The sequence below is a fragment of the Oryctolagus cuniculus genome, chromosome 6 (genome assembly GCF_051225735.1).
Source record: "Oryctolagus cuniculus isolate XC-2025 breed Fujian yellow rabbit chromosome 6, ASM5122573v1, whole genome shotgun sequence".
NCBI lineage: Eukaryota > Metazoa > Chordata > Mammalia > Lagomorpha > Leporidae > Oryctolagus > Oryctolagus cuniculus.
The window spans coordinates 161,484,847-161,509,004 of record NC_142872.1 but is presented as its reverse complement, the minus strand read 5'-3'; the positions used below and the strand labels follow the sequence as shown (position 1 = coordinate 161,509,004).

At 39.1% G+C, this 24,158-nt stretch overlaps 1 protein-coding gene across 5 annotated transcripts in view; it reads right to left on the bottom strand.

The window, feature by feature from the left end:
* The window catches only part of KHDRBS3 (KH RNA binding domain containing, signal transduction associated 3), a 206,349-nt gene that overhangs the window by 44,819 nt on the left and 137,372 nt on the right, over positions 1-24,158 (bottom strand). For all 5 annotated transcript variants that reach the window (XR_007918873.3, XM_089335748.1, XM_051844066.3 and 2 more), the window contains one exon: positions 5,582-5,664. Coding sequence is in view for 4 of the 5 variants with exons in the window: in XM_089335748.1 (XP_089191874.1) it covers positions 5,582-5,664 (83 nt within the window). In the remaining variant the exon portion in view is untranslated. The remainder of the gene's footprint in view (positions 1-5,581; positions 5,665-24,158) is intronic.

Below are 24,158 nucleotides of genomic sequence, written 5' to 3'. Positions count from 1 at the left end.
TTTCAGACTCAAATAATATTGAAGGTGACACTGATGTGGTGGGACAATTCAGGTCAACTCTACAAAGCAGTGCCAAGCACTGAGTAAGCAGTAACTGAAGGTAGCAACGATGATATTCTTGTTAATACCTACTATTTGGTACTGGGGATGATTTGAAAAAGTGCTGTTCTAACTGGTTAATATTAGGTTCCTAATTCAGGGACATAAAGTGTTGTGCTTAAAACAGTGTTATAATAATTGCATGTCATTGTGCACCTCTCTCAGATTCAAATGTTGCAGCCTTATGACCTCAGTTCATGACAATGTTTGCAAATAGGACTTAAAAGATGTGATTTAAGTTGAAATTAAGCCCTTAGGATAGGTTCTAGTCCAATCTGACTGGTGTCCTTTTAAGAAGACAGTGAAGACAATGTGAAGGCAGTCACATGCAAGCCAGAGAGGGGATTCTCAAATGGGACACAACCTGCTGACATCCTGATCTTGATCCTCCAGCCTCCAGAACAATGAGAAAACAAATTGTTGTTGTTTAAGCCACCAGACTGCAGTATTTTGTTATAGTGGCCCTAAGAAACTAACGAGGTGCCTAAAACTACTTCTTCCTCCTACTCCTTAATATGACTATAGATGCTTCACTTCAATTTAAGTACAGCTGATTATTTGAGGCTTGAGAGAGCTATAGTGGACAAGATAGATGTTCATGGCCAGACAGGCTGAGGTTCGAAGTTTGGCTCCTGCGTTTGAGGGCTATATAATCTCATGCAGGTTATCTAATTTTTGTGAACCACCGTTTTGTTTTCCTTTAAAAGGAATGGATATTTAATATGTTATAAGGACTAAATGAGCAGAGTACCCAAAAACAGTGGCTTCTGTATTTACCAATGTCTGCAATTCTCTGTATTCCTTCAGATAAGACATGTTGTAGCACTGAACAGATCACTTTAAAGATCTAGACTGGCTGTAACACAAGATTTTCTTTTAATTGAGTCTTTCCTGACATTCAAAGGACTTGTAACTTACAATGTACCTCTTAACAGGTCTTAGAAACCCCTAGATGTACCATCTGCCAATCCAGCCTCTATAATGTAATTTAATTAATTTTTCTAAATTTAAGTCTAAACACTTCATTCCCTCCTATGCGGCTATTTAATGGCTCCCTACTGTTGCCTACAGTATCAAGTCTTGGCAATTTGACAACGTGCAGCCACTCCTCTCACCTCATCTCTGCCCCACTCCTCATCTGCATCGTATACTAGAGTCCTTCAAAACTACTGGAGTTCTTACATAAAAGTTATTGCTTCATGCCCGTGTGACTTGTCAGTCTCGTTTTGTCAATGTCCTTCCATGCTTGTCACTTGGTGACAACTTTTTATCCTTTACTTACATAGGGAAATGATCCAATATTACCAACCAGAATTTCGCCTTGTCTTCTTATGGGAACACTGAGTTTCTCTTTAATGATTATCATTTTACATTGCATTTGTTTTCTTCCAGCTAGTGAGTTTTTCAGTAGGGTCACTGTTGTAGACTGGACAGGATTTTTCTCACCCCAAACTCTGTTAGGAGTTAAAGTCTTATGCTAACAGTTGATGGATAAAGGGTGGAAACTTGATCTAACTATGGTATCTAAGAGGTGGGCCTGGTGGGAGGTGTTTCAGTGACTGAGGACTTTCCCTTGGAAGGCAGTTCTCTTGAGAGGGTTGATTACATAATTTGAGCAGGCTTACTGGGTCGCTCTGTTTCCTAGCTTGTCATGTGAACACTACCCTGCATCTCCTCAGCCACTGCTGGCCTCCACCCAAGGCCAGATCAATGGGGCTATGTGAACTTTGATTGAGAGCCTCCAACTGTGAGTCAAATAAGTCTCCTAAATTGTTCCTTTCAGGTATTTTAGATAAAGTAATGAAAAGCTGACTCATATAGTCACTATCTCAATAATCTTTGTATTTTAAATGTCAAGTACAGTGGCTACCACAAAAGGAATATTCAGTACATGGTTGCTGAAAAAATGAGTAAAGGAATAAATGCATGTAACTAATCATGTTCATGCAAGGGCACTTCAAAGAACTGATAAGAAAACAATTAAAAGGTAAGTTCATTTTGGTGCAAAATAATTATGAAATACACGCCTATTTTTCCTTAATATGCACTTTTCATGAATTTTTTGAAGAACCCTTACATGTATGGATTTCAAAATTTTTGCACCATTAATACAGTTATCTTTTTTTTTTTTTTTTTTTTTTTTTTTGACAGGCAGAGTAGACAGTGAGAGAGACAGACAGAGAAAGGTCTTCTTTCCATTGGTTCACCCCTCAATGGCCACTGTGGCTGGTGCACTGTGCTGATCCGAAGCCAGGAGCCAGGTGCTTCCTCCTGGTCTCCCATGCAGGTGCAGGGCCCAAAGACCTGAGCCATCTTCCACTGTACTCCTGGGCCACAGCAGAGAGCTGGCCTGAAAGAGGGGCAACTGGGACAGAATCCGACACCCCAACTGGGACTAGAACCCGGGGTGCCAGTGCCACAGGTGGGGGATTAGCCTATTGAGCCGCTGCACCGGCCTACATTTATCTTTTAATTCAATTTTCCCTGAATTTTTTTGGACATATCCTTGGAGGTTATCATAGTTTAAAGTGTAAAGATGATGAGCTTTTTGTACATTTGGATTCAAACACAGGCTCAGTTACCTGGGTGAGCCTCAGTTCACCATGTATGTTAACTCTTGCTATTTTCATTTGGACTAAATGAGATATGTTAAGAAATGGATTAAATTTCACAACTGATTTACGGAAGGCACAATATAAATACGGGTTCTCTTATGTTCTCTATGAATTCACAGATCTAAGAATTTAACAGGACAAATAGTTAAAATGTTGTTTTTAAGGAGTGAGTAGTTGGCCTAGGAGTCAGGATACCTGTATCCCATATTTAAGTGCCTGGATTCAATTCCTAGCTCCAGTCCTGATTCCAGCTTCCTGCTAATGTGCTTTCTGGGAGGCAGTGGTGGCTGTTCAAGTATCTGGGTTCTGGCTACTTATATGGGGGATCTGGATGGAGTTGCTGACCCTTAGGCTCAGCCTACGTTCAGCACCAGTTGTGAGCATTTGGTAGGTCAACCAGTGATGGGAACTCTCCTCTCTCTGCCTATCTGTGTCTCAAATAAATGTTTTAAAAAATTAGTACTTCACATCAGGTTATCAAAAACCCAGAGATCACAGGAACTATCATGTATTACAGATGCACATCTTTAAAAATATACAAGATCTTGGTTTCCACATTTACTAACCAGAGATAATGATACTTACTGCATAGGACTGGATAGGTGCTTGTGAAGACCAGCTGAAATCAAATACAGTCTGGCAACATTTCAATGAAATTTTGGTCAACAACAGACTACAAAGATGATGGTGGTCCCATAAGATTCTATCAGTTGATGACACTGTAGCAGTCCTAATTGTAGTAATTATATAATCAAATGACATAGCCCTCATATGCTATTTATGTGATAAATTCACCTAAAGATGTATTTCTCAGAATGTATCCCTATCAATAAGCAACATGTGACTATAAAGTAAGTGCTCAATAAATATTAGGTTCCTTCTCTCGTCCACAAAATGAATCAAACTGTAAATATCACTGTAGATTATCATACTGTTCAAGCAATAAAAAATTGGCATTTCCCCAAAGTTCAATAGACTGAATATTATAGCGAATATTGCGACAAAATTGACATACAAATGCAGTGGGATTCCAGAAAACATACCAAGGTTAAGAATACCCACTTGGCAACCATGCAACCTGAGTTACCACCTATTGGCTGGTAGTCACAGGAAAGTCCCAGAATCTGTCATTCAGGCTGCTTTTCTATAGTAAGAACATTTGCATTATAGGACGGTGGTTAGGAGTGCTGTGCTCACATGATCCTGAATACAGACTTACGAAACTCAAGGAAGCAGTAATACAGTACACACTCAGCAAATGATGTATGGGTGGGAGACTTGCTTTGCCAGGGTTTTTTTAGATCAAAATTTGAAATATTTTGCATTATGATTTCAAACAAAATTTAGGAAAATGACTTTTTTTTTTAAATAAAGAATACAAACCTTTGAGTTAGGAAATCTACCTTAGAATTTCATTTTTCCATTTAGTCTCTGTCTTTTATACTCCTTTTCTTCATCTCTACAATGGCATAGCACTACACACTTCATAAAGTGACTGTGAAATTTCAATGAAATAGTAGGGATATAGTCTTATCTGGCATTCACTGATATGCCAGTCATTGGCTCAATGAATAATTAGGAGTGTGCTACTCCCATTATAATAAAACATACAAACATGATGAACAAGGCAGCTATGCAAAAAGAGCAGTTGAGAGTCAAAATTTGAATGCTACTTAATTTGTTACAAGTTAGGTAAGAAAATAAATTGATCGGAGTAAAAATGAAAAAGTCAGTAGCACAATTAACAAATGTGAGACTGAGTCCAAGCTTAATTGGCACAGAGTTCAAAAGTGATTTTATGCTTTATCAATCTATATTTATTTGTGCTTCATAATCACTGTAAAGCCAGTATTTTATGTTTGTCTATCTTTGTACTGTGCTTAGAATTTTAAACATGGGGCCAGCGCCGCGGCTCACTAGGCTAACCCTCTGCCTTGCGGCGCCGGCACACCAGGTTCTAGTCCTAGTCGGGGCGCCGGATTCTGTCCCAGTTGCCCCTCTTCTAGGCCAGCTCTCTACTGTGGCCAGGGAGTGCAGTGGAGGATGGCCCAAGTGCTTGGGCCCTGCACCCCATGGGAGACCAGGATAAGTTCCTGGCTCCTGCCATCGGATCAGCGTGGTGTGCCATTGGAGGGTGAACCAACAGCAAATGAAGACCTTTCTCTCTGTCTCTCTCTCTCACTGTCCACTCTGTCAAAAAAAAAAAAAAAAAAAAGAGGAATTTTAAACATGGAATAAAAGATGTCTAAGCATTTAGGAAAAGATTATGAACAGAATAAACACTGATTTAATTTAACACCAACTATCAGAGTATTTTACCAGAAGAGGTAACTATAAGACTACATTATGGCTCTCATATTATTTATTTCTGGGTAAATATTTCTTCAGAAAATGAATCAGAACTAACTCATTATTCACACGTAGGATTCTGAAGTTGTAAAATAGGAGCACTGCAGACAAGAAACTGAAATATTTTATGAATAAGGTTAAAAAAAAACTTGGCATTTTCTTCTCCTGGCAAGATTTACTCATTTCTGATGTGATTTTTGGCCTCAGAACTGAAAAGTGAGACTTTGAGGCCAGAGTTCCATCTAAGAATATAACGAACACTTAAGTTAAATGTTTAGGGAAAAAAATTCTATTTTGATTACCCAAGCCTTAGTGCTTTAATAGTACAGTAAATTTTGGTGGGGTAATACATGCTAGTTGTTGGAGAGACAGCACTTTTTCAATTGAAGTAAACAAAAAACAGAATAGTGCAAGCAAAATGAGTCTCTTTAGCTAATTATCACACTTTCTCCAGGGTACACAACTAGGAAAGGGCACAGTGTCTGTTGTGGGGTCTGGTAATGAAGAATGACTCTTACCTTTGTGCTGGGGTGCTATAGCTGTTATCATAGGAATCATAACTCTGTTCATCATAAGCAGTGCCATATCCATCATCATAGTCCTAAAATACAATGGGAGGAGTACAAAAACATCAGAGAAGTTTCTGGAAAGAAAGAAGCATTCTGCTTTCAGTCAATTTTCATTAATTCAGCTAGCCTTTAACTCTATGTCTAATTAACAATGTAAAGAAAAACACAGGTGTGACTTCATTGAAAATGAAATAAGAGAACTTGCAAGCAGTGAGCCAGAATCATCATTTTCAGAATCCTGGAAATTAACCAAAGGATTCAGAGATATAGGAAACACTGATTTTTGAAAAAGTGGTCAAAACCTGGTAAGAGCAGCAAATTTTGTGCTGTTTTAAGTGGTTCTATTTCTACCCTCTCTCCCTCAGCTTTGGGGGAGCACTGAAGATCACCAATGGGAGAGACAGAACAGGGCTGGGGCTCTTTCAAAACTCATTCACAGAGAACTGTTTTTATCGGCCTTTTATGCAGTGCAGAAAGCCTTTTGCCTCAGTTTATCAGAAGAAAATAATTTTAGGCAATTGTTTAGGACTTCAGCTGCTTCAAGTGGTAGAGAAAAACTGGGAAAACAATATGCTAATCAAAGAGATTCAATGTTAAAGTAAGGATTGAAATGTCCACACAGGCTTTGAAAAACCCTGAAATATTCCCGAGAATCTGGAAGGCCACATCCACGCATAGTGTTATGTCCACATTCCACAAAGACCTGAAATGGCCTGAGCGTTCTTCTGGCTTACCACCAGGTCTGTATAAGCAGGAAATGGAAAGCTAGCTAAGAATTAGTTCTACATTAACTGATGGAATCTCACAAACAAGTCCCAGGGTGCACCCAAGGGGCTCTGTCAAAGAGTAGGAAGTTCACTGAAAATCTCTAATCAGTAGCTTTTGAAAACAATAAGCTAATACAGAGGTCTTAATGGTGAAGCATGATAGATATAGACTTTAAAAACTAGTTTGGAAAAGTCATTGAAGAAAAAATAAAGCAAACAAACCTTGGAAAAATTTAACTTCCAGAGTACACAAATTATATTAAATATCCAGTTTTAAGCAAAAAAAAAATTGAGACAAGTATGCTCTCATACAAGGAAAAAAGTCAATAAAAACTTGAGGAAGCCCCTGAGGAAGATACCAGACTTATTAAACAAAACTATAAGTTGGCTACTTTATATACAGTCAAGGAACTGTAAAAGATATACACTGCTTAAAAACAACTAAGGAAAATATGAGAAAAGGGCATCACCAAACAGTAAATGTTAATACAGAAAACATAAACAACCAGAATAAATTCTTGAGTCTCAAAGTATAATAATTGAAAGGAAAAATTCATTAGAGAGGCTCTTCAGCAGATATGAGTAGGCAGAAGAAATGGTAACTTGAACGCAGACGAATGGAGATTAACCAGTGTGTGGAAAAGAAAGAAAATAAGGGAAAATGAACAGGGCATCAGAGAAGTGAGGACACCAAATGAATGGACATGCACATGGTCAGATACCTACAAGGACAGCAGAGAAAGCAGCAGAAGTGTACTGGGAAAAACAGTGGTGGAAAACTTCCCCAAACTGATAAAAACTTTATACATCCAAGAAGCCAAACGATCTGTAAAATTTTTTAAAATTTAACTTTATTCAGAAGGGAGGGAAAGGGATATAGAGATATTCCATCTATGTGGTCATGCCTTAAATGCCCAACAGCCAGAGCTGAGCTGAACCAGAAGTCCAGGACACAGTCCAGGTCTCCTACATTAGTGGCAGGATCCAAGTACTTGAGTCATCACTTGTTGCCTCCCAGAGTGTGCATTTGCAGAAAGGTGGACCTGCAAGTGGAGTTGGGACTCAGACTCTGGGGGCATTCCAACTGGCATCTGAATCACTGTAGCCAATGCCCACCCCTCAGCAATCTCCAGTACATTACTGTTAAACTGAAAGGTAAACACAGACACTTCCCTGATTCTGGATTGGGCATGGAGTTCTTAAAATACGCCAGCAAAACCAAAATAGCCAAAGACAATAGATAAAATGGGCTTCGTCAAAATTAAACTTTTATCCTTTAAAGCATACTAACAGAAAAGTTGAGACAATTCACTAAATGAGAGAAGATATTTGCAAATCATTTATTTGATAAACTGTCTAGTATCCAACTCTACAATTAAAATAAAAAAAAATAACCCAATAAGAGCAAAAGTTCTACTGGGGACAGACTTTACACTGAGGAAATTTTACAGGTATTAGCAAGCACACTATGGTTATTTAAAAAGTATCATGGGATTTAAAAAAATCTAGAAAAACTACTATTCTGTAAGATCAAATGAGATGTGTGTTATTCAGTAATGTTTATATCCATGAAACTATGAATCCTATTCAACAACTGATTTCTAAGTTTCCAGACTTATTCAATTATATAGTGGCTATGGATTTACTGGGATAGTATTTAACTTAATATTCAAATAAGCCTGAAAATAACATCTAAGACAAGTATATTGGGATATCTATATTATTGGTGGAAATGAATTTAATGATTGCAGAGTATACACCAAATTTCTTGAAGTAGAGAAATGTGGTCTCAGAATAAAAGAAAGGGTCTGGCTTCACGTAGGCTTCTATAGTTTGACATCAATGAATTTAGGCAAGCTTATTCATGTACCAGAACCCGTATCTCTACCTGTAAAGTGCAAACCTTTGCAAGCATCTTAAAGGGATGAGAAAATATATGTACATATGTGAATATATATTCCAGCCCAATTCCTGACACATGAAGAATTTCATAATGTATAGCTTGTTTTAATCATTATCACAGTACAGTAGTGTCCACACAGACCTCTCTCATAGATTTCTAAAATACCACAACTCACAGATGTAGAACATCAGAAGGTACTACATGAAAGGTATCAGTCAAATGACTGGCTTTAAAGTGATCACTTCATTCTCTTTTAAAAAAGCATCTAATACATAGCAGACCTCAATTTATTTTAGAAAGACACACATATCTAAATAGGAATTACACTGTAATGCTTTCAGTTATGTAAAACATACATTAACATAAAAAGATAGTATTAAGTTTTGTATAATTTATACATAATCACCTAGATTTGTCATTATTATTATCAGTTTTTACAAAGGAAGAACCAAATATCTATCAAAGATACATGTTCTGTACTTTGGAAAGAACATATACCAGAATATAAAATACTCATTAAAATGGGAGACAGAAGAAAAATAAAAGTCAGGAATAAGCTTATAAATCAATAAGCAAGTTATCATGTTCTTCATAGTACTACCAGTACATTACAAATTTTGCTATAACTTTCCAGTGGCAACACAAGGATGAGAAGGCTTTTACACAACCAAGGGAAAAAACTGAAATGATTTTGGTTATTTGGAAAGTAGCGAAATGCAAGCATTACTAACAATTCTGACAAATTCATAAATTAAAAAAAGTGGGCATCTCCTAACAAAAAGAAGTTGCTATTAAATTTTTTAAATCTTCACCTGGCACCTACTCTGTTTCTGGCACTCTGCTAGATGGAAAGGCACCTCACAGTCTGGTGTGTGCACTGACCACAGGTGACATGGGAGAGATGAAGAACAACTAAAGAGACAACTATAATTCCAACTATAATTCAGCACATCAAATGCCACGTCAAAGCCAAGCACTGAGGTGGGACTCACTAGTCCAGTAGGCAAACGGAAAGGGGAAGGACATTTTCCAGAAACGTCAACGCCAGATGTTGGTTTCACAGCACAGAAAAGCAAAAGTTGCAGGGGAAAGTCATGATAAATTAAAATTGTGTAGAATGAACAGCAGGTACAAAACAGTAGAGGTATAGAAATACAAGAACCCTTCTCATTTGGGGAAGCAAACAGCCTACTGTGAGTACACCGTAAGGTGCACATGGAAGACAGATAAGAAAACTGAGAAACCTATAGGCAGATCAAGAAAGATCAAGTTGAAATGCCCTGTTTTAGTCCCTAAGGATTCTCGTTGCGTACTATGCCAGATTATAAAATACTTATTTTTAAAATGAAATCTATATATTGACTTTCTTATAAATCATCATATTGTGCAATCAAAATTAAGAATTCTTTGAAAACAACACCTAGAGTCTCCAGATAACTTTTAAGACTTCTGTAGTTTTGTGGGTGGTATTTTCATGCAAACAGGTAAGGGTGGGTTTTATATTTTGTAGACCTTTTTGGTCCTACTTTAATACTTTTGTATGGCAGTATGTAGGTAGTGTGTTAAGTTCCTCAAGAATCTCTCCTTAAAAACTTTGAAGTTAATACTTCTGTGCAACTGTGTTTTGAATAAAGCCATGACAGTGTTAAAAATACAGTAAATACAGTACTCCCGGTCATTCTTCTGTTGTTTCTATCCCATTTTTTCTGTGACTGCTGTAACTTAAAAGTTTTTGAAATGGAATTGCTTCAAATAAACTGAAGATTTGTTATAAAAAAAAAAGAAAGATCAAGTTAAAATGGCTGTGGATTTGAGGAACATGATTCACTATATATCTTATTTTAAAGATTTTATTTATTTATTTATTTGAAAGGCAGACTGAAAGGAGGAGGGAGGGAGGAAGGGGGGAGAGAGATCTACCTGTTCTTTCTTTCTCTTTCTCCCTTGCATTCTTTCATCATTTGCTGGTTCACTTCCCAAATGGCCACAACAGGCAAAGCCTCAATCCAAGAAATCCATCTTGGTCTCCTTCATGGGCTGGCAGGGACCCAAGTACATGGCCTGCCCTCCACTGCCTTTCCAGGCACATTAGTAGGAAGCTGGATGGCCAGAACTCAAACTCCACACGCTATTATGGGATGCTGGCATGGCAAACAGTTGCTTAATCACTTCGTATTTTACATATGCCAGTTTCTCACTTTATATTTTAGAAATCTCAGATACTTGCAGGGTGAGGCTGAGATAGAAAAGGTGTACATGGAGGGAGAGAATTGCAGCTACAACTATATCACTAAAATGTGCATAGAGTTTGGCAAAAAGTGGGGATCATGGTTTCTTTAACAAATTATTAGTAGCATGAATAGAACATGGCATTTTTCCATGCTTAAAGAATAAAGACTACATGACTAAAATTTTTAAAATGAACTAAAATATTAAGCACTTCACTGTTTTAATCCTACAATTATGTCATTAATTCTCTGCTCAATTATGCTCCCAGATATTACAATGCTAGGAACTCATTGAAAATTTCAAATTGTTTATTTCAAGAATTGTTAACTTCAATTTTTAAAAAAAAGATTTATTGGGGCCAGCACTGAGGTGCAGTAGGTTAATCCTTTGCCTGTGTCATCAGCATCCAATATGGGTGCCGGTTCAAGTCCCAGCTGTTCCTCTTTCAATCCGGCTCTCTGCTATGGCCTGGGAAAGCAGTAGAAGATGGCCCAAGTGCTTGGGCCCCTGCATCCGTATGGAAGACCGGAAAGAAGTGACTGGCTCCTGGTTTCAAATCAGCACAGCTCCAGCCATTGTGGCCATTTGGGGAGTGAATCAATGAAAGGAAGACCTTTTTCTCTCTCCCTCTCACTGTCTATAACTCTACAACTAAATAAATGAATAAAAACCTTAAAAAAAAGATTTATTTATTTTATCTGAAATGTTGTAAGGCAGATTTAGAGAGAGAGAGGGAGAGATATTTTCCATCCACTGGTTATGGCCTCAATGGGTCAGGGCTGGGCCAGGCCATAGAAAGGATCTTCATCTAGGTATCCCAGGTGGGTGCACTTCAGTCACCTTCCAATGCTTTTTCAGTAACATTAGCAGGGAACTGGATAAGAAATAGGGCAGCTGGGAATCGAACCTGTACCCATATGGGTTGTCAGCATCACAGGTGATGGCCTAATCCACTACGCTACAATGCTGGCACCAAACTTCATTATTTTTATATTAACATTTTAAAAGGCTAAATTTGTCACTGTCACAACATTTCTTTCATGATTATTTCTCATTTAGATTTGGCCATGGGGTGCATATCTGCATTCTCTTTCATTATAACAAGTTCTATGTGTTCAATAGACAATGCTTGAAAAACACAAGGAAGCATAAAGACAACTGTGACAGGATAAAAGGAGGGAAAACTGAGAGTGACAGCAGATAAGTGTCTAAGTTTCTAGACAGGAGCAGAGGGAATTCTTGCTGATCATCTATTTTTACCACAAGACAGGAGAGGGGTCACTGGTTGAAAGCAAGAGATGAGATGAACCAGTAATGACTCATCAAATGATTAACATGAGGAAGGGTATTAGGTGGCAGAGTTTGGTAAGAGTTCCTGCACTACTTCAGGCTTTCTTTGAAGATGGGGTGATTTGCGGGCTAGCAGTCCTCCCTTTTTTATCAAATGCTTTCATCTTCCAGTTTGGTCCTTTTTCTTATTTACATAACACTACATTATAAAATTATTCTTTACATTTTTTTCTGAGGCTGAAGTAGGATTTTTTTTAAAATAATGCATGATTTGGTACAACTTAGTATGTAACTGAGGGGAATCCTAAGATACAGTATAGGAGGAGATGTTAAAGATTAGGTTCAATCACATATTTAAACTTATAATCTATTTTTTCTACAGATTTATTTGAAAGAGTTACACAGAGAGGCAGGGGAGAGAGGGGGAGGGGGAGAGGAAGGGGGAGGGAGGAGAGGGAGATCCTCCATCCACTGGTTCGCTCCCCAGTTGGCTGCAATGATTCGAACCCAGGAGCCAGGAGCTTCCTCTGGGTGCAGGGGCCCAAGGACTTGGGCTGTCTTCTACTGCTTTCCCACGTCATAGCAAAGAGCTGGATTGGAAGTGGAGCAGCCTGGACATGAACCGATGCCCATATGGGATGCCGGCACTGCAGGCAGCGGCTTTCCCTGGTATGCCACAGCACCGGCCCGATAATCTACTCTTCAAAGAAGCCTGTCAGAACCAGGACAGAGAATTCATTAGACTTCACACTTAGCACTGCTCAGATGCACTGGAAGAGTTTCTTTTATTTTGAAGGCAGAATGGGGGGAGGAGGGTAAGAGACAAAGATCTTCCATCTTGGTTCACTCCCTAAATGGCTGCAATGGCTAGGGCTGGGCCAAGTGGAAGCCAGGAGCCAGGAACTTCATCTGGATCTCCCACATGGCTGTTGGGGCCCAGGCAATTGGGCCATCTACTGCTGTTTTCCCAGAAGCATTAGCAGGAAGCTGGACTGGAAGCAAAGCAGCTGGGACTAGAAACAGTGCCTATACGGGATGCTGGTGCTGCAGGTGGTGGCTTAACCAGTTACACCACAATGACAGCCCCTGGAAAATTTTCTTTACACCTCATATCTTTGTGTATTTTCGCACATTTCCCTTTTTCATAAACAGCATTCCTCCTGATTACATGGCCCCCAGTCTACACATCAGCCTCATTTTCTGCCATGTGTCTTGGTCTTCAACTGCAGTAACTAATTTAAGATCATGTGTGTTTCCTATAAGTCTCTGTGCCTTCTGTCTTGAACCAAATTTTTCAAGATGAAGCTCAAATGAGCACCTTCAATTCTGTTTTAACTTCCCAATCTCCTAAGAACAGTCTATAACAGTCTACCTGTGTTATGACAATAGTAGACCTAATACATACACCTCTATTACTGTTTGGATATGACATGCTTTTCGTCTCACCTCCCACTTTGTACACAGATCATGTCTTATTCATTCTTTTAAAACAGAGTAATAACAATGCCCAAAACATATCAAGAACCTAATATGTGCTCATTACACTGCTAGACAGAATGTCCCTACAACTTTTCTCCTGCTTTGTCATCTCTCCTGTGCCTTGAGTTTTCCACAGCTGATCTATACATCTGCAGAACCAAGTCCTTGCATGACAAGAAGTAAGGAAATGGGGCATTACAAACTTATTTTAAGCAATATATTGATTTTCCTTGGACATTTAATAGAGCTCCAACACATTGTCAACACACACCACAAACACATTTGATCCTCTTCCTTGCACGTTTACAACTGGATCCTGTAGCTGTGAAGCCATAGCAGAAACATATGAGATGCACCCCACACCTCATACAGTGGCAAAAATGCATCTGTGTGCATACAGCTGGAAGATACTTCCATCTGGAGAAAATCAGCGCTTTCTGTTTAAACATCCCACTATCAGAGCAACTAGTTAGTATGTCTAGATTATACTCTCTGAAATCTCCTTCACAACCACCCTTTCCTTGTATTCCCAAGAGAATATAAGGATTATTAGATTCATTGTGCAGGACTATTAGATTCACTTGAATCATGCAGCTTCTCCAAATGGACGAGCACTGACATCTTCATGGGTTTCCCTGGTTCTAGCACCTCCTCATACAAACATTCTTCTGGATTATTTAACAAAATGCAGCTCTGCGCTTGTTGCTTCAATGCTTTAAGTTTCTTCTTCCCATTCTCCTCTCCTGCTTCCTATAAAACACAGACCAAATTCTTGCACCTCCCAGAGTCCTCAGCACCTTACCCAGAAACAATGCATGCACAGCTGTGTTGCACCCTGTGTTGCAGAACCATGGGGGGCACACACAATTGTTACTTCATGCTGTGATTGCTCCGAATGTTCTGTTTCATTTGACATCACTTTTTGTAGGTCCACGTCAACACAAGACCGAATTATCATTTTCCTCCATGACAACTGATACTTACAGCACAGTAAGTATTTATTTGCTTCCTTTCTCTCTCACTAGTCTCCAGGGTCTTTGAGGGTAAGGATCAGGGCTTGTTGTCCTGTATTCTCAATGTCTGGCACATAGTAGATGTGCAGTAATGTTTGTTGAGTGAATAAAGAAAGAAACTAATTAACCATAAAATGGCAGGAAATGCAGAAAGTTTTTTTTTTTTTTAAGATGAATGCAAATGGGAAGCAGACCACACAGCACACTCATAGAATGACAGCCCTAAACAGCACTCTGGCCTCAGAATCAGCCCTTAAGGCATTTGGATATGGCTAAAAAGCCCATGAGAACATTTCAGGCATGGAAAGCCAAGACACTGTAGCAAAAAAATGACCTACATGAAGGATCTCTGTGACTGAGATTCGAGTGGAAAGAAGGGGCCATCAAAGAAGGAGGTACCTTTCTCTGAAGGAAGGAGAGAACTTCCACTTTGATTATGGCCCTTTCTAAATAATGTCAGAGTTTGTGGACTCAAGAGGCATCCATAGCCTTGGCAGCACATGACAAGGGCATCGGGTGACTACTGACGTCATAAATAAGAGTGTCAATTGTTAAATCAACAACAAGAGTCACTGTGCACTTACTCCCTATGTAGGACCTCTGTCCTTAATGAGTTGTATTATGAGAATTAATGGTAAAACTTGTCTTCAAACAACAGTACATTATACTTTGTGTGTCTGTGTGGGTGCAAACTGTGGAAATCTTTGCTTAGTATAGAGCTGATTTTCTGTATATAAAGATAATTAAAAATTGAATCTTAATGAAGAATGGGATGTGAGAGGGAGTAGAAGGTGGGATGGGGATAGGGATGGGAGGGTGGGTATAGGGGGAAGAACCGCTATATTCCTAAAGCTGTACCTACGAAATTTGTATTTATTAAATAAAAGCTTTCTTAAAAAAAGATGTAAAACAAGTAGAATAAACCACAATATGTATTAAAATATTAAAATTTTTACAGCAGCAAATGATTTGCATTATTCTCTATCAAACATTAAATAAGTCTTACATATATGTTATAAATATAACTGTATTCAATTTCTGAAAGTTTGAAGAACATTATTAAAAGTCATGAATATATATTAAAATGCATTCTTTCTCATTAAAAAGACTTGGTTATTCATCAAGCTACATGTCGGAGTTTACAAATGGCACTGAACCGGTGGTGGTGGCCTGGACACTTGGCGGATGTCAGGCAGGCTTCAGAGAAGGGCAAATACAATGTAATACAGGTACAGATTCTTCATGGTCATTCTCTACCTTTAAAACTCAAACTGACATATTGCCAGATGTCAGAGGAATCTTGCTTTGAAAAGAGATGTTCAAGGAGAAAAGAAAATAGCATGACCCACTCAATTCTAATTTTGTCACAGGGAAAATCAAGTCTAACATTTAAACCTGGGAAAAGACATTTTAATAAGGCAGAATTTGCACAAATGAGATCTTAAAAATACTGTTTCAATTCTGAAAATTTTAAAAGGAGATAGTTATGCTATTTAACACTTCAGTTGGGGGTGATAAATGGTCATTTTAAAATGTAAAAAGTTTGGGGCCTGCACTGTGGTACAGCAGGTTAAAGCCCCAGCCTGTAGTGCTGGCATCCCATATGGGTGCTGGTTTGAGTTCTGGCTGCTCCACTTCCAATCCAGCTCTCTGCTACCGCCTGGGAAGATGGCCCAAGTCTTTGGGTCCCTGCACCTACATGGGAGCCCAAGAAAAAGCTCCTGGCTCCTGGCTGTGGATCAGCTCAGCTCTGGCTGTTGCAATCTTCTGGAGAGTGAACCAGCAGAATGGAAGACTTCTCTCTCTCTATCTCTGGCTCTAACCTCTCTCTGTAACTCTGTCTTTCAAGTAAATAAAAATAAATCTTAACAAAACTGTAGTTTTCATATATATAAAATACAGGGTTAAAACTTCAAATTTATTCTTACAACGATTCTTTAGATTTGAAAAAAACATTACTTAAAACTGGTCTTCAGAAAAAAAAAATTTTGGGGGGGGGGGGGACAGGCAGAGTGGACAGTGAGAGAGAGAGAGACAGAGGGAAAGGTCTTCCTTTGCCATTGGTTCACCCTCCAATGGCCGCCACGGCTGGCGCGCTGTGGCCGGTGCACCACGCTGATCCGATGGCAAGAGCCAGGTACTTATCCTGGTCTCCCATGGGGTGCAGGGCCCAAGCACTTGGGCCATCCTCCACTGCACTCCCTGGCCACAGCAGAGAGCTGGCCTGGAAGAGGGGCAACCCGGACAGAATCTGGTGCCCGACCGGGACTAGAACCCAGTGTGCCGGCACCGCTAGGCGGAGGATTAGCCTAGTGAGCCGTGGTGCCGGCCCAGAAATTCATTTTTTATATTATGCTTTAAAATTTTTTTATTTTGTTATAGAAGAGAGGGAGAGAGAGTTTTGCTATCTTATGTTTTACTCCCCAGCTGGCAAAGGTCGGGGTGGGGCTAGGCTGAAATCAGAAGCTAGGAGCTTCTTCCACGTGTCCCATGTCGGTAGCAGGGTCCCAAGCAGCTGGGCCATCTTCAATTGCTTTTCCCAGGCCATCAGTAGGGATCTGGATTGGAAGTGGAGCAGCCCAGACACAAACCAGTACTCATATGGGGTGGCAGCGTGGGACTGCAAGTGGTGGCTTCACTGCTATGCGACAATGCAAGCTTCAGAATTTTATCTAGGTTCTGGTTAATACCCTTGTCAATTACTACCAATTATGAGTGTCAATGATGATTATGAGTATATCATATAACCAACCTATTTTATGAATAAGGGGATAATCACAATATTAATTCTAAATAAGAAATCTTTCCCACATAATTTAAACATAAGATCAGTATTTAACAATCAAGTCACATGCTCAGTTGTTTACTTCATGGCTATCAGCAATACATTACGTGCCTTTTTAGACTAACAACTTCTTCCTATCAGTCTCGGAGTCTGATAACCATGCTCAAATTCCAGCTCTGCCATTTTCTACGTAGATGGCTTTGGAGAATTTACCAACCTCTTGGAAAAATTTATAACTTCCAAAATGAGAATCATAATACACTCTTACTGGCTGTTTCCTGGTTGTGGGAAAATTAACCAAAACTGCTTGGCACAGTACTTACCATTATAGTGGTATTTTCCTTTTATTTAAAGGCCTGTTCTTTTTAAACAGACAAAGCTATTAAGTCAGAGGAAAATAAAGCTATTCAGGTATTTTTTTTTTTAGAATCTGAGGAATTCTTAAAACATCACCTAAATGTAATGTCTGTATTTACATCCTGTAAATAGTATTAACTTCTGTGGTTTCTAGACTAAGAAATTACTTATCAGGATTAGCTTCCATTCTATCCACAGCTGAATAAGGCCTTTAACAATTTATCTGTGCCAATTATTCAAAGAATGCCTCTCATCTCTCAAGAGTTCCTATCTGAGGTGGAATTACATTTGTTCAGATTCATTAATGAAAACTAAAAGGAAAATTAAATAACAGGAAGTTAACCCATAAGTTCTACAATCATGAAGAGGGAAAGCAAACTGTAAATGGAAAATTAGGAAAATGAAACTAATCCAGAAATCCCACAAAGATGAGAAGACATGCGAATAACTAAATTTACTGATTTCACATTAACCTGTCATCATGCTCTACATTTTTTCAATCAAATTTTTTCATTGATTCTGGGAAGCAGACATTTGTTCAGTGCCTAACTCTGTGCCAGGCACTGTTTTGAACAGCCTTGAACACACCAAACAAGTATATTTGTCCATATAAGGCTTGTATTCCAGTGGGGAAGCAGACAAAACTAATCATAAAAACATATCATAAGTAAGATAGTGAGGGTGTTGGGGAAGTTTGAGTTTTCTAGACAGGGTGTTCAATGAAGCTCTAGTAGATAAGAGAACTGACCACATATTTTAGGGGGATCAGGAAGAGCTTTTCAGATAGAATAAGTAGCAAAAACAAAGACCATAACATAGAATGGTGCTATTGTTTAAATGCTGGTATTCCTCCAAAATTCATGATGAAAACTTAATCATCATGTGATGGGATTAAGAGGTGGGGTAGGGGGCTTTGGGAAGTGATTAGATGATGAAGACATTAATCTCATGAATGGGATTAATGTTTTTACAAAAAAGAATTCAGAGAGCTGTCTGGCCCTTCACTCCCTTATATCCTTTTGGCCTTCTGCCATGCAGGAACACAGGAAGAGGTGCTATTTAAGAAGCAAGGAGTCTGATACTCAGTCTGGTGCCATGATCTTGAACTGCACAACTGCCAGAAAAAGGAGAAATAGATTCCCATTATTTATATTCAGTGTAAGATATTTTGTTTAAGCAGCAGGAATGGACTAAAATAAGAGGTACAAATGGAGTGAGGCAGAAGAAGGAGAGGAGTCAGACCCTGTGGGGTCTTCAGAGCTTTCAGTAAATGAGCTGGCCAGTGCAGAAGGTGTTTCATGCTAATTTTTGTGCCACTCAGTCTTTGGTCTTTGTGGGTCTAACTTCCAGTGTACTATTTCTTCAGCTGTGTCTAATCTGTTACTCAATTTATCTATTAGTTCTTTTCAGTTGTTATGTCTTTTAGTTTTAGAATGTTTTTTTTCTATATTTTCTAGTCCTCTACTTAAATCACCTATTGCATTTTTTAATTCTTTGATTATAATGAGCATAAAGCATTTATTTCATATAGGAATCTTCTGTGGTTTGCTTCTTTATTTTCTAGTATGGTACTTCCCTATTCCTGTCTCGTTTGAGTATGTATAATTACACATGAAAATCTGTTTTAACGTCAATATTACAATATTTTTTCAGTATTTCTTCAGAGAATATTTGTATTTGCTTTTTTAAATTTTTTTGACAGGCAGAGTGGACAGTGAGAGAGAGAGACAGAGGGAAAGGTCTTCCTTTTTGCCGTTGGTTCACCCTCCAATGGCCGCTGCGGCCAGTGTGCTGCAGCCGGTGAGCTGCGGCCGGCGCACTGCGCTGATCCGATGGCAGGAGTCAGGTGCTTATCCTGGTCTCCCATGCAGGTGCAGGGCCCAAGCACTTGGGCCATCCTCCACTGCCTTCCCGGGCCACAGCAGAGAGCTGGCCTGGAAGAGGGGCAACCGGGACAGAAATCCAGTGCCCCGACCGGGACTAGAACCTGGTGTGCCAGCACCACAGGCGGAGGATTAGCCTATTGAGCCGCGGCGCTGGCCCTGTATTTGCTTTTAATAGAGGATAGCATAATTAGCAATTCCAGGTTAGCCTTAATGCCATCAGGAAGTGAGATACCTGAGAGCTAGACATCAGGGTCTTCCTCTCTGGAAATATACTTTTTTAAGGTTCCAATAAAAAGGTCATATTTATCAATTCCTTTACTCAAACTTCATGAGTCTTAAGACTCCATTTTTTAAGTTTTCCAAAATCTGGATTTCTTTTAAGACTCAATTCAGCTTCCTAGTAAGGAACTGGCAGGAAACCAAGGCAGCCATTCTCAACGAGGGGTCCAGCAATGAAGTCTAATGGCCTCAAATGTCCACTGTACATTAAAACAACTTTCTATGCATCTATCATAAGACCAGTTATGTGCCACACTTGGGACAGTTGAGGAAACAGTCACACAAATCATTTTTGAGATTCACTGATTCAGATTTTGAGTAACCTCTGCTGAACAAGTATGCCCAAGGGAAAAATCAGAGTTTCTGAACTTAACTTTCTGACTTTCCTTTTCCCTAAACTTCTGCCCTACAATTCTTTTCTTAAACTTCTTTAGCTTTGATGCCTTCAAAGATTATTCTACGGTGTTTATTTGTCATTTTCATTTCCCTCTTAATAGCTGTGCTCAGCAGGAAGGTCTGAGTGTTGCTTCTCATCAACATCTAGTATTTGTTTATGACCTATGTCTCCCACTGGAAGTACAATCTCCATGAGAACACAGGCTTCATTTGCTTAGTTACTACTGAGTTCCCAGTGCTGTCACAGAATGAATGAATGAAGAAATAAATAAAGCATCTAATAAATAGTTTCCAAATGAATGGAAGACAGTAATGCATTTACACACAGTCACTCATTCTTCTGTTGTGCTTGCTCAGAAAGAATGACTCCTGTCTGCACTGCATGATGACTGGCAAGAACAGAGACTCCAAGTGTCTTTAAGTATTTGTTTTTAAAACTTTATGGGGGGGAGGGAGATGAAGAGAGAGGGAGGGATGGAAGGAGGGGGAAAAGGAGAGGGAGAGGGAGGGAGAGAGGGAGAGAGAGAAGAAGTGGGGGGGGAGGAGAGAGAGAGGGAGAGGGAGATAACTGACACTCTTATTTATGATGTCAGTGATCACCCGAGGCTCTTCACATGAGCTGCCAAAGCTATGGAAGCCTTTTGAGTTTACAAACTCAGTCAGTATTTAGACAGGGCCAAGCAAAGTGGAAGTTCTCTTCTCCCTTCAGAGAAAAGTACATCCTTCTTTGATGGCCCCTTCTTCCCACTGGGGTCTCATTCAGAGATCTTTCATGCAGAACCATTTTGCCATTATGTCTTGGCTTTCCATGTCTGAAATGTTCTCATGGTGTTTTAAGTCAGGCCTTAGGGGCTGATTCTGAGGCCAGAGTGCTGTTTAGGGCATCTGTCATTCTGAGTTTGCTGTGTAGACTGCTTCCCATGTTAGAATTTTTTCCTATTGAAATTCAATCTATTGTTATTACCAGGTACTTGGTCTTATTTATGTGATCTCTTTCTTATGAGTATAAAATAAACTGAAGCATGTCATTGTAAAAATTGAAAGAAAGAATAAGAAGCAAAGGAGAAGGAAGGGTGGGAGCGAGTGTGTGGTGGGAAGTATCACTATGCTCTTAAATCTGTTCATATGAAAGATATGAAATTCGTTCACCTTAAAATAAATTTTAAAAAAAGTCAATATAAAAAGAGTAAGACAAATAAAGGATTGACTTAATTACATATGCTAAATAAGGTATATACTAAATAACACAGGGATTCCAAAGATTTATAGACAATTATTAAAGGATTAAAATCAAAGGTGATAACTGCTTTTTTAGCATAAGGCTTATTTTGGGGTTCAGGCAATTGAAAAAAGTAGATACAAGAAAAGCTACCTGTCCTTCCTTATTGTTCTAAAATCAAATGTTGTGGGTTGAGTAGGAATTGTCTTTGCTAAATACATGCAGATATTTAAACTTTAATGTCTTAATGTTTAATGCCTAATGGATGATGGGAGAAGGGTGAATATTTGGGCCAATTATTGTCCCTGAGAATTGGGTCTGCTGGGAAGAGTTTGGGTTACTGGGGTCATGCTCTCAGATGGTGGTTCTCCAGAAATGGTTGATTATTTTGAGTTCAAATTCAGGCTAGGTTCTCTCTGCTTCCTGACTCATCATGTGATCATGCCTCAGAAATGCATGGCCTGCCTCTACAAATGCCAGACTACAGGGCTGCTCAATGCTGAATTATAACCTCCAAACTCTAAGCTGAAATAAACCTTTTCTATTCTCAAGAAGCTCCTCTCAGGTATTTTAGTTAAAGTAATGAAAATTGATCTAATACAGCAAGGCATTCAAGTACAAAGGCAAAAGGGACCCCCTCCTCCCCTTTTTCCCAAGAGGGACAAAGGCTGTTCACTGAAGGCACCGTCAGACCTTATAATCCTGAGATGACACCAGAGAATCTATACCACAAATTCTCACTGACTTGCCTTTCTACAGTTTTCTGGCTCCAGAAACACAAAGTCCTGCTCCTTTGTCCTCTCCCTTTTTTGAGATACACTACTGTTCTTTGTTGAGGATGCTTTGTAGTGAAGTTCAAACCCACTGTTTTCAGATTTACTCACTTCTTGGGAATCTTCCAAGCACATGAGTACATGAAATACACATGCTAATAAACTTTTGTATGCTCTTTTGTCACTTGAGTCCATCCAAGTAAAGAACTCAGAAAAAACATTCCCCCCCACCCCAACCCATAGCATTCCTTCTCAGACTCTGATCTACTTAAAGGTAGAGACTGAGTTGTATGAACACTGGTTAAACGTTGAAGGAAAATAATAAAACTAAGCAGGAAGGTTCTAGAAGGAAATCATTATGACACAATACTAATCAAAAGTTCCCCTTTCTGTCCCAGCCCTAATTCACCCGAGTGACATGCACATTTGTCACATCAGCCCCCATGCAGTCAGTCCTGCTCATTAACTTGGACGGGCACGTCCGACTATGAAGGAGAGTACCTGTTTCCAGCCTTGCTCTTCACTTTGAACCCTCTACTCCTTTGATAGGGTACTCTTTTTTGTTGTTACAGTTTTTGTTTGAGGAAAAAAACCACAAATACTTATATAATCTGGAATTATGTCCTGAAATTTTACATTTCTAAAATAAGTAAACCTTTCAAGTAATTTAAGAAAAATACTGACTTGTGAAGCTCCTGAAAGACATTCAAGTAAGCCACGTGCTGCCTTGCCCTTGCTTCTGGTAAAACACAGAAAGTTGCAGAACTTTCATCTTTTTATCTAAAATAAAAATGTTCCTAGGCTTTCCAGTTCACATTTAAAATGCATTTTCAAAAATAACTTTTACACAATCTGTACTCTGTTTTAATTAAACTTCCCATTGTGGAAAACAAGATAATTGAAGCAGTACAGAAATTTGTGAACTGTCAAAAGTGTCTCCAGTATTCATCACATTGGGAAAATTTGCCACTAGTACAACCCTCACATTGAAAATCCCAAAGTAGGTATACAGAGCTTCAGGTAAATTCTAGCTTACGGACAAGAATGAGGATTATGACTTCAGTCTATAAACAAAATTCAACATTAAAGAATTGTAAGCACATTTAAAAATACATTTGGTTTTCCTATTACTGATCTTCCTAGATAACATTTTCAGAGTTTATCCTTATTTCAAAAATGAAAGTAGAGGTACTATACTTTCATGTTACAGGAGAAAATACCACCCATGTTAGTAGCAATGGTTTTTTTTCAACACAATATTCACCTTATGTAAACTTAGTGAGTTATGAAGCTATACAGCAGGCAGCAAAGGTATGTCTACAAAAGGTTCAGATCTCTGCTCCTATGCAGAATGATCTCTTTGACTCTTTCAATGAGGATTACGTTAGGGGCCGGCACTGTGGCTCAGCAGGTTAATGCCCTGGCCTGAAGCGCCAGCATCCCATAAGGACACTGGTTCTAGACCTGGCTGCTCCACTTCCGATCCAGCTCTCTGCTACGGCCTGAGAAAGCAGTAGAAGATGGCCCAAGTCCTTGGAACCCTGCACCCATGTGGGACACCTGGAAGAAGCTCCTGGCTCCTGGCTTCGGATGGGCTCAGCTCCAGCCATCGTGGCCCACTGGGGAGCGAACCATCAAATGGAAGACCTCTCTCTGCCTCTCCTCTCTCTGTGTAACTCTAACTTTCAAATAAATAAATAAATCTTTTTAAAAAATGAGGATTACATTAACTAATGACATACGTCTTCTGAGGAAATATTCTATAGTAGTTGCAGAAGGACTGGTAAAATTAATTACTCCTTAATTATGTACCACAGACTCTAAATTCTGAATAGCAACCTCTATGCCTGAAGAAATTAAACAATTTCACTCTGCATTTATCAGTTTCTCTAAGTGCAAATACAAGGTCTGAGATTAGATGAAATGGAGGGGTCTAAATCCCAATTCTGCCATAATTAGCTGTATGGATTTGAAAAAGTTCCTAGTTCATGGTGGTGCTGTAAAGATGTAACAGATGTTTCTAAGCATGTCAAGTGTTTAGGAAAGTGCTTGCCAGGAATAAGGTCATATGGTTTCATTACCTTCTGGAGGCATAATTTGGGAAAAATTACCCTCTCTAAGCCCTCTAAGTTTCATCTGCGTAGAGACAA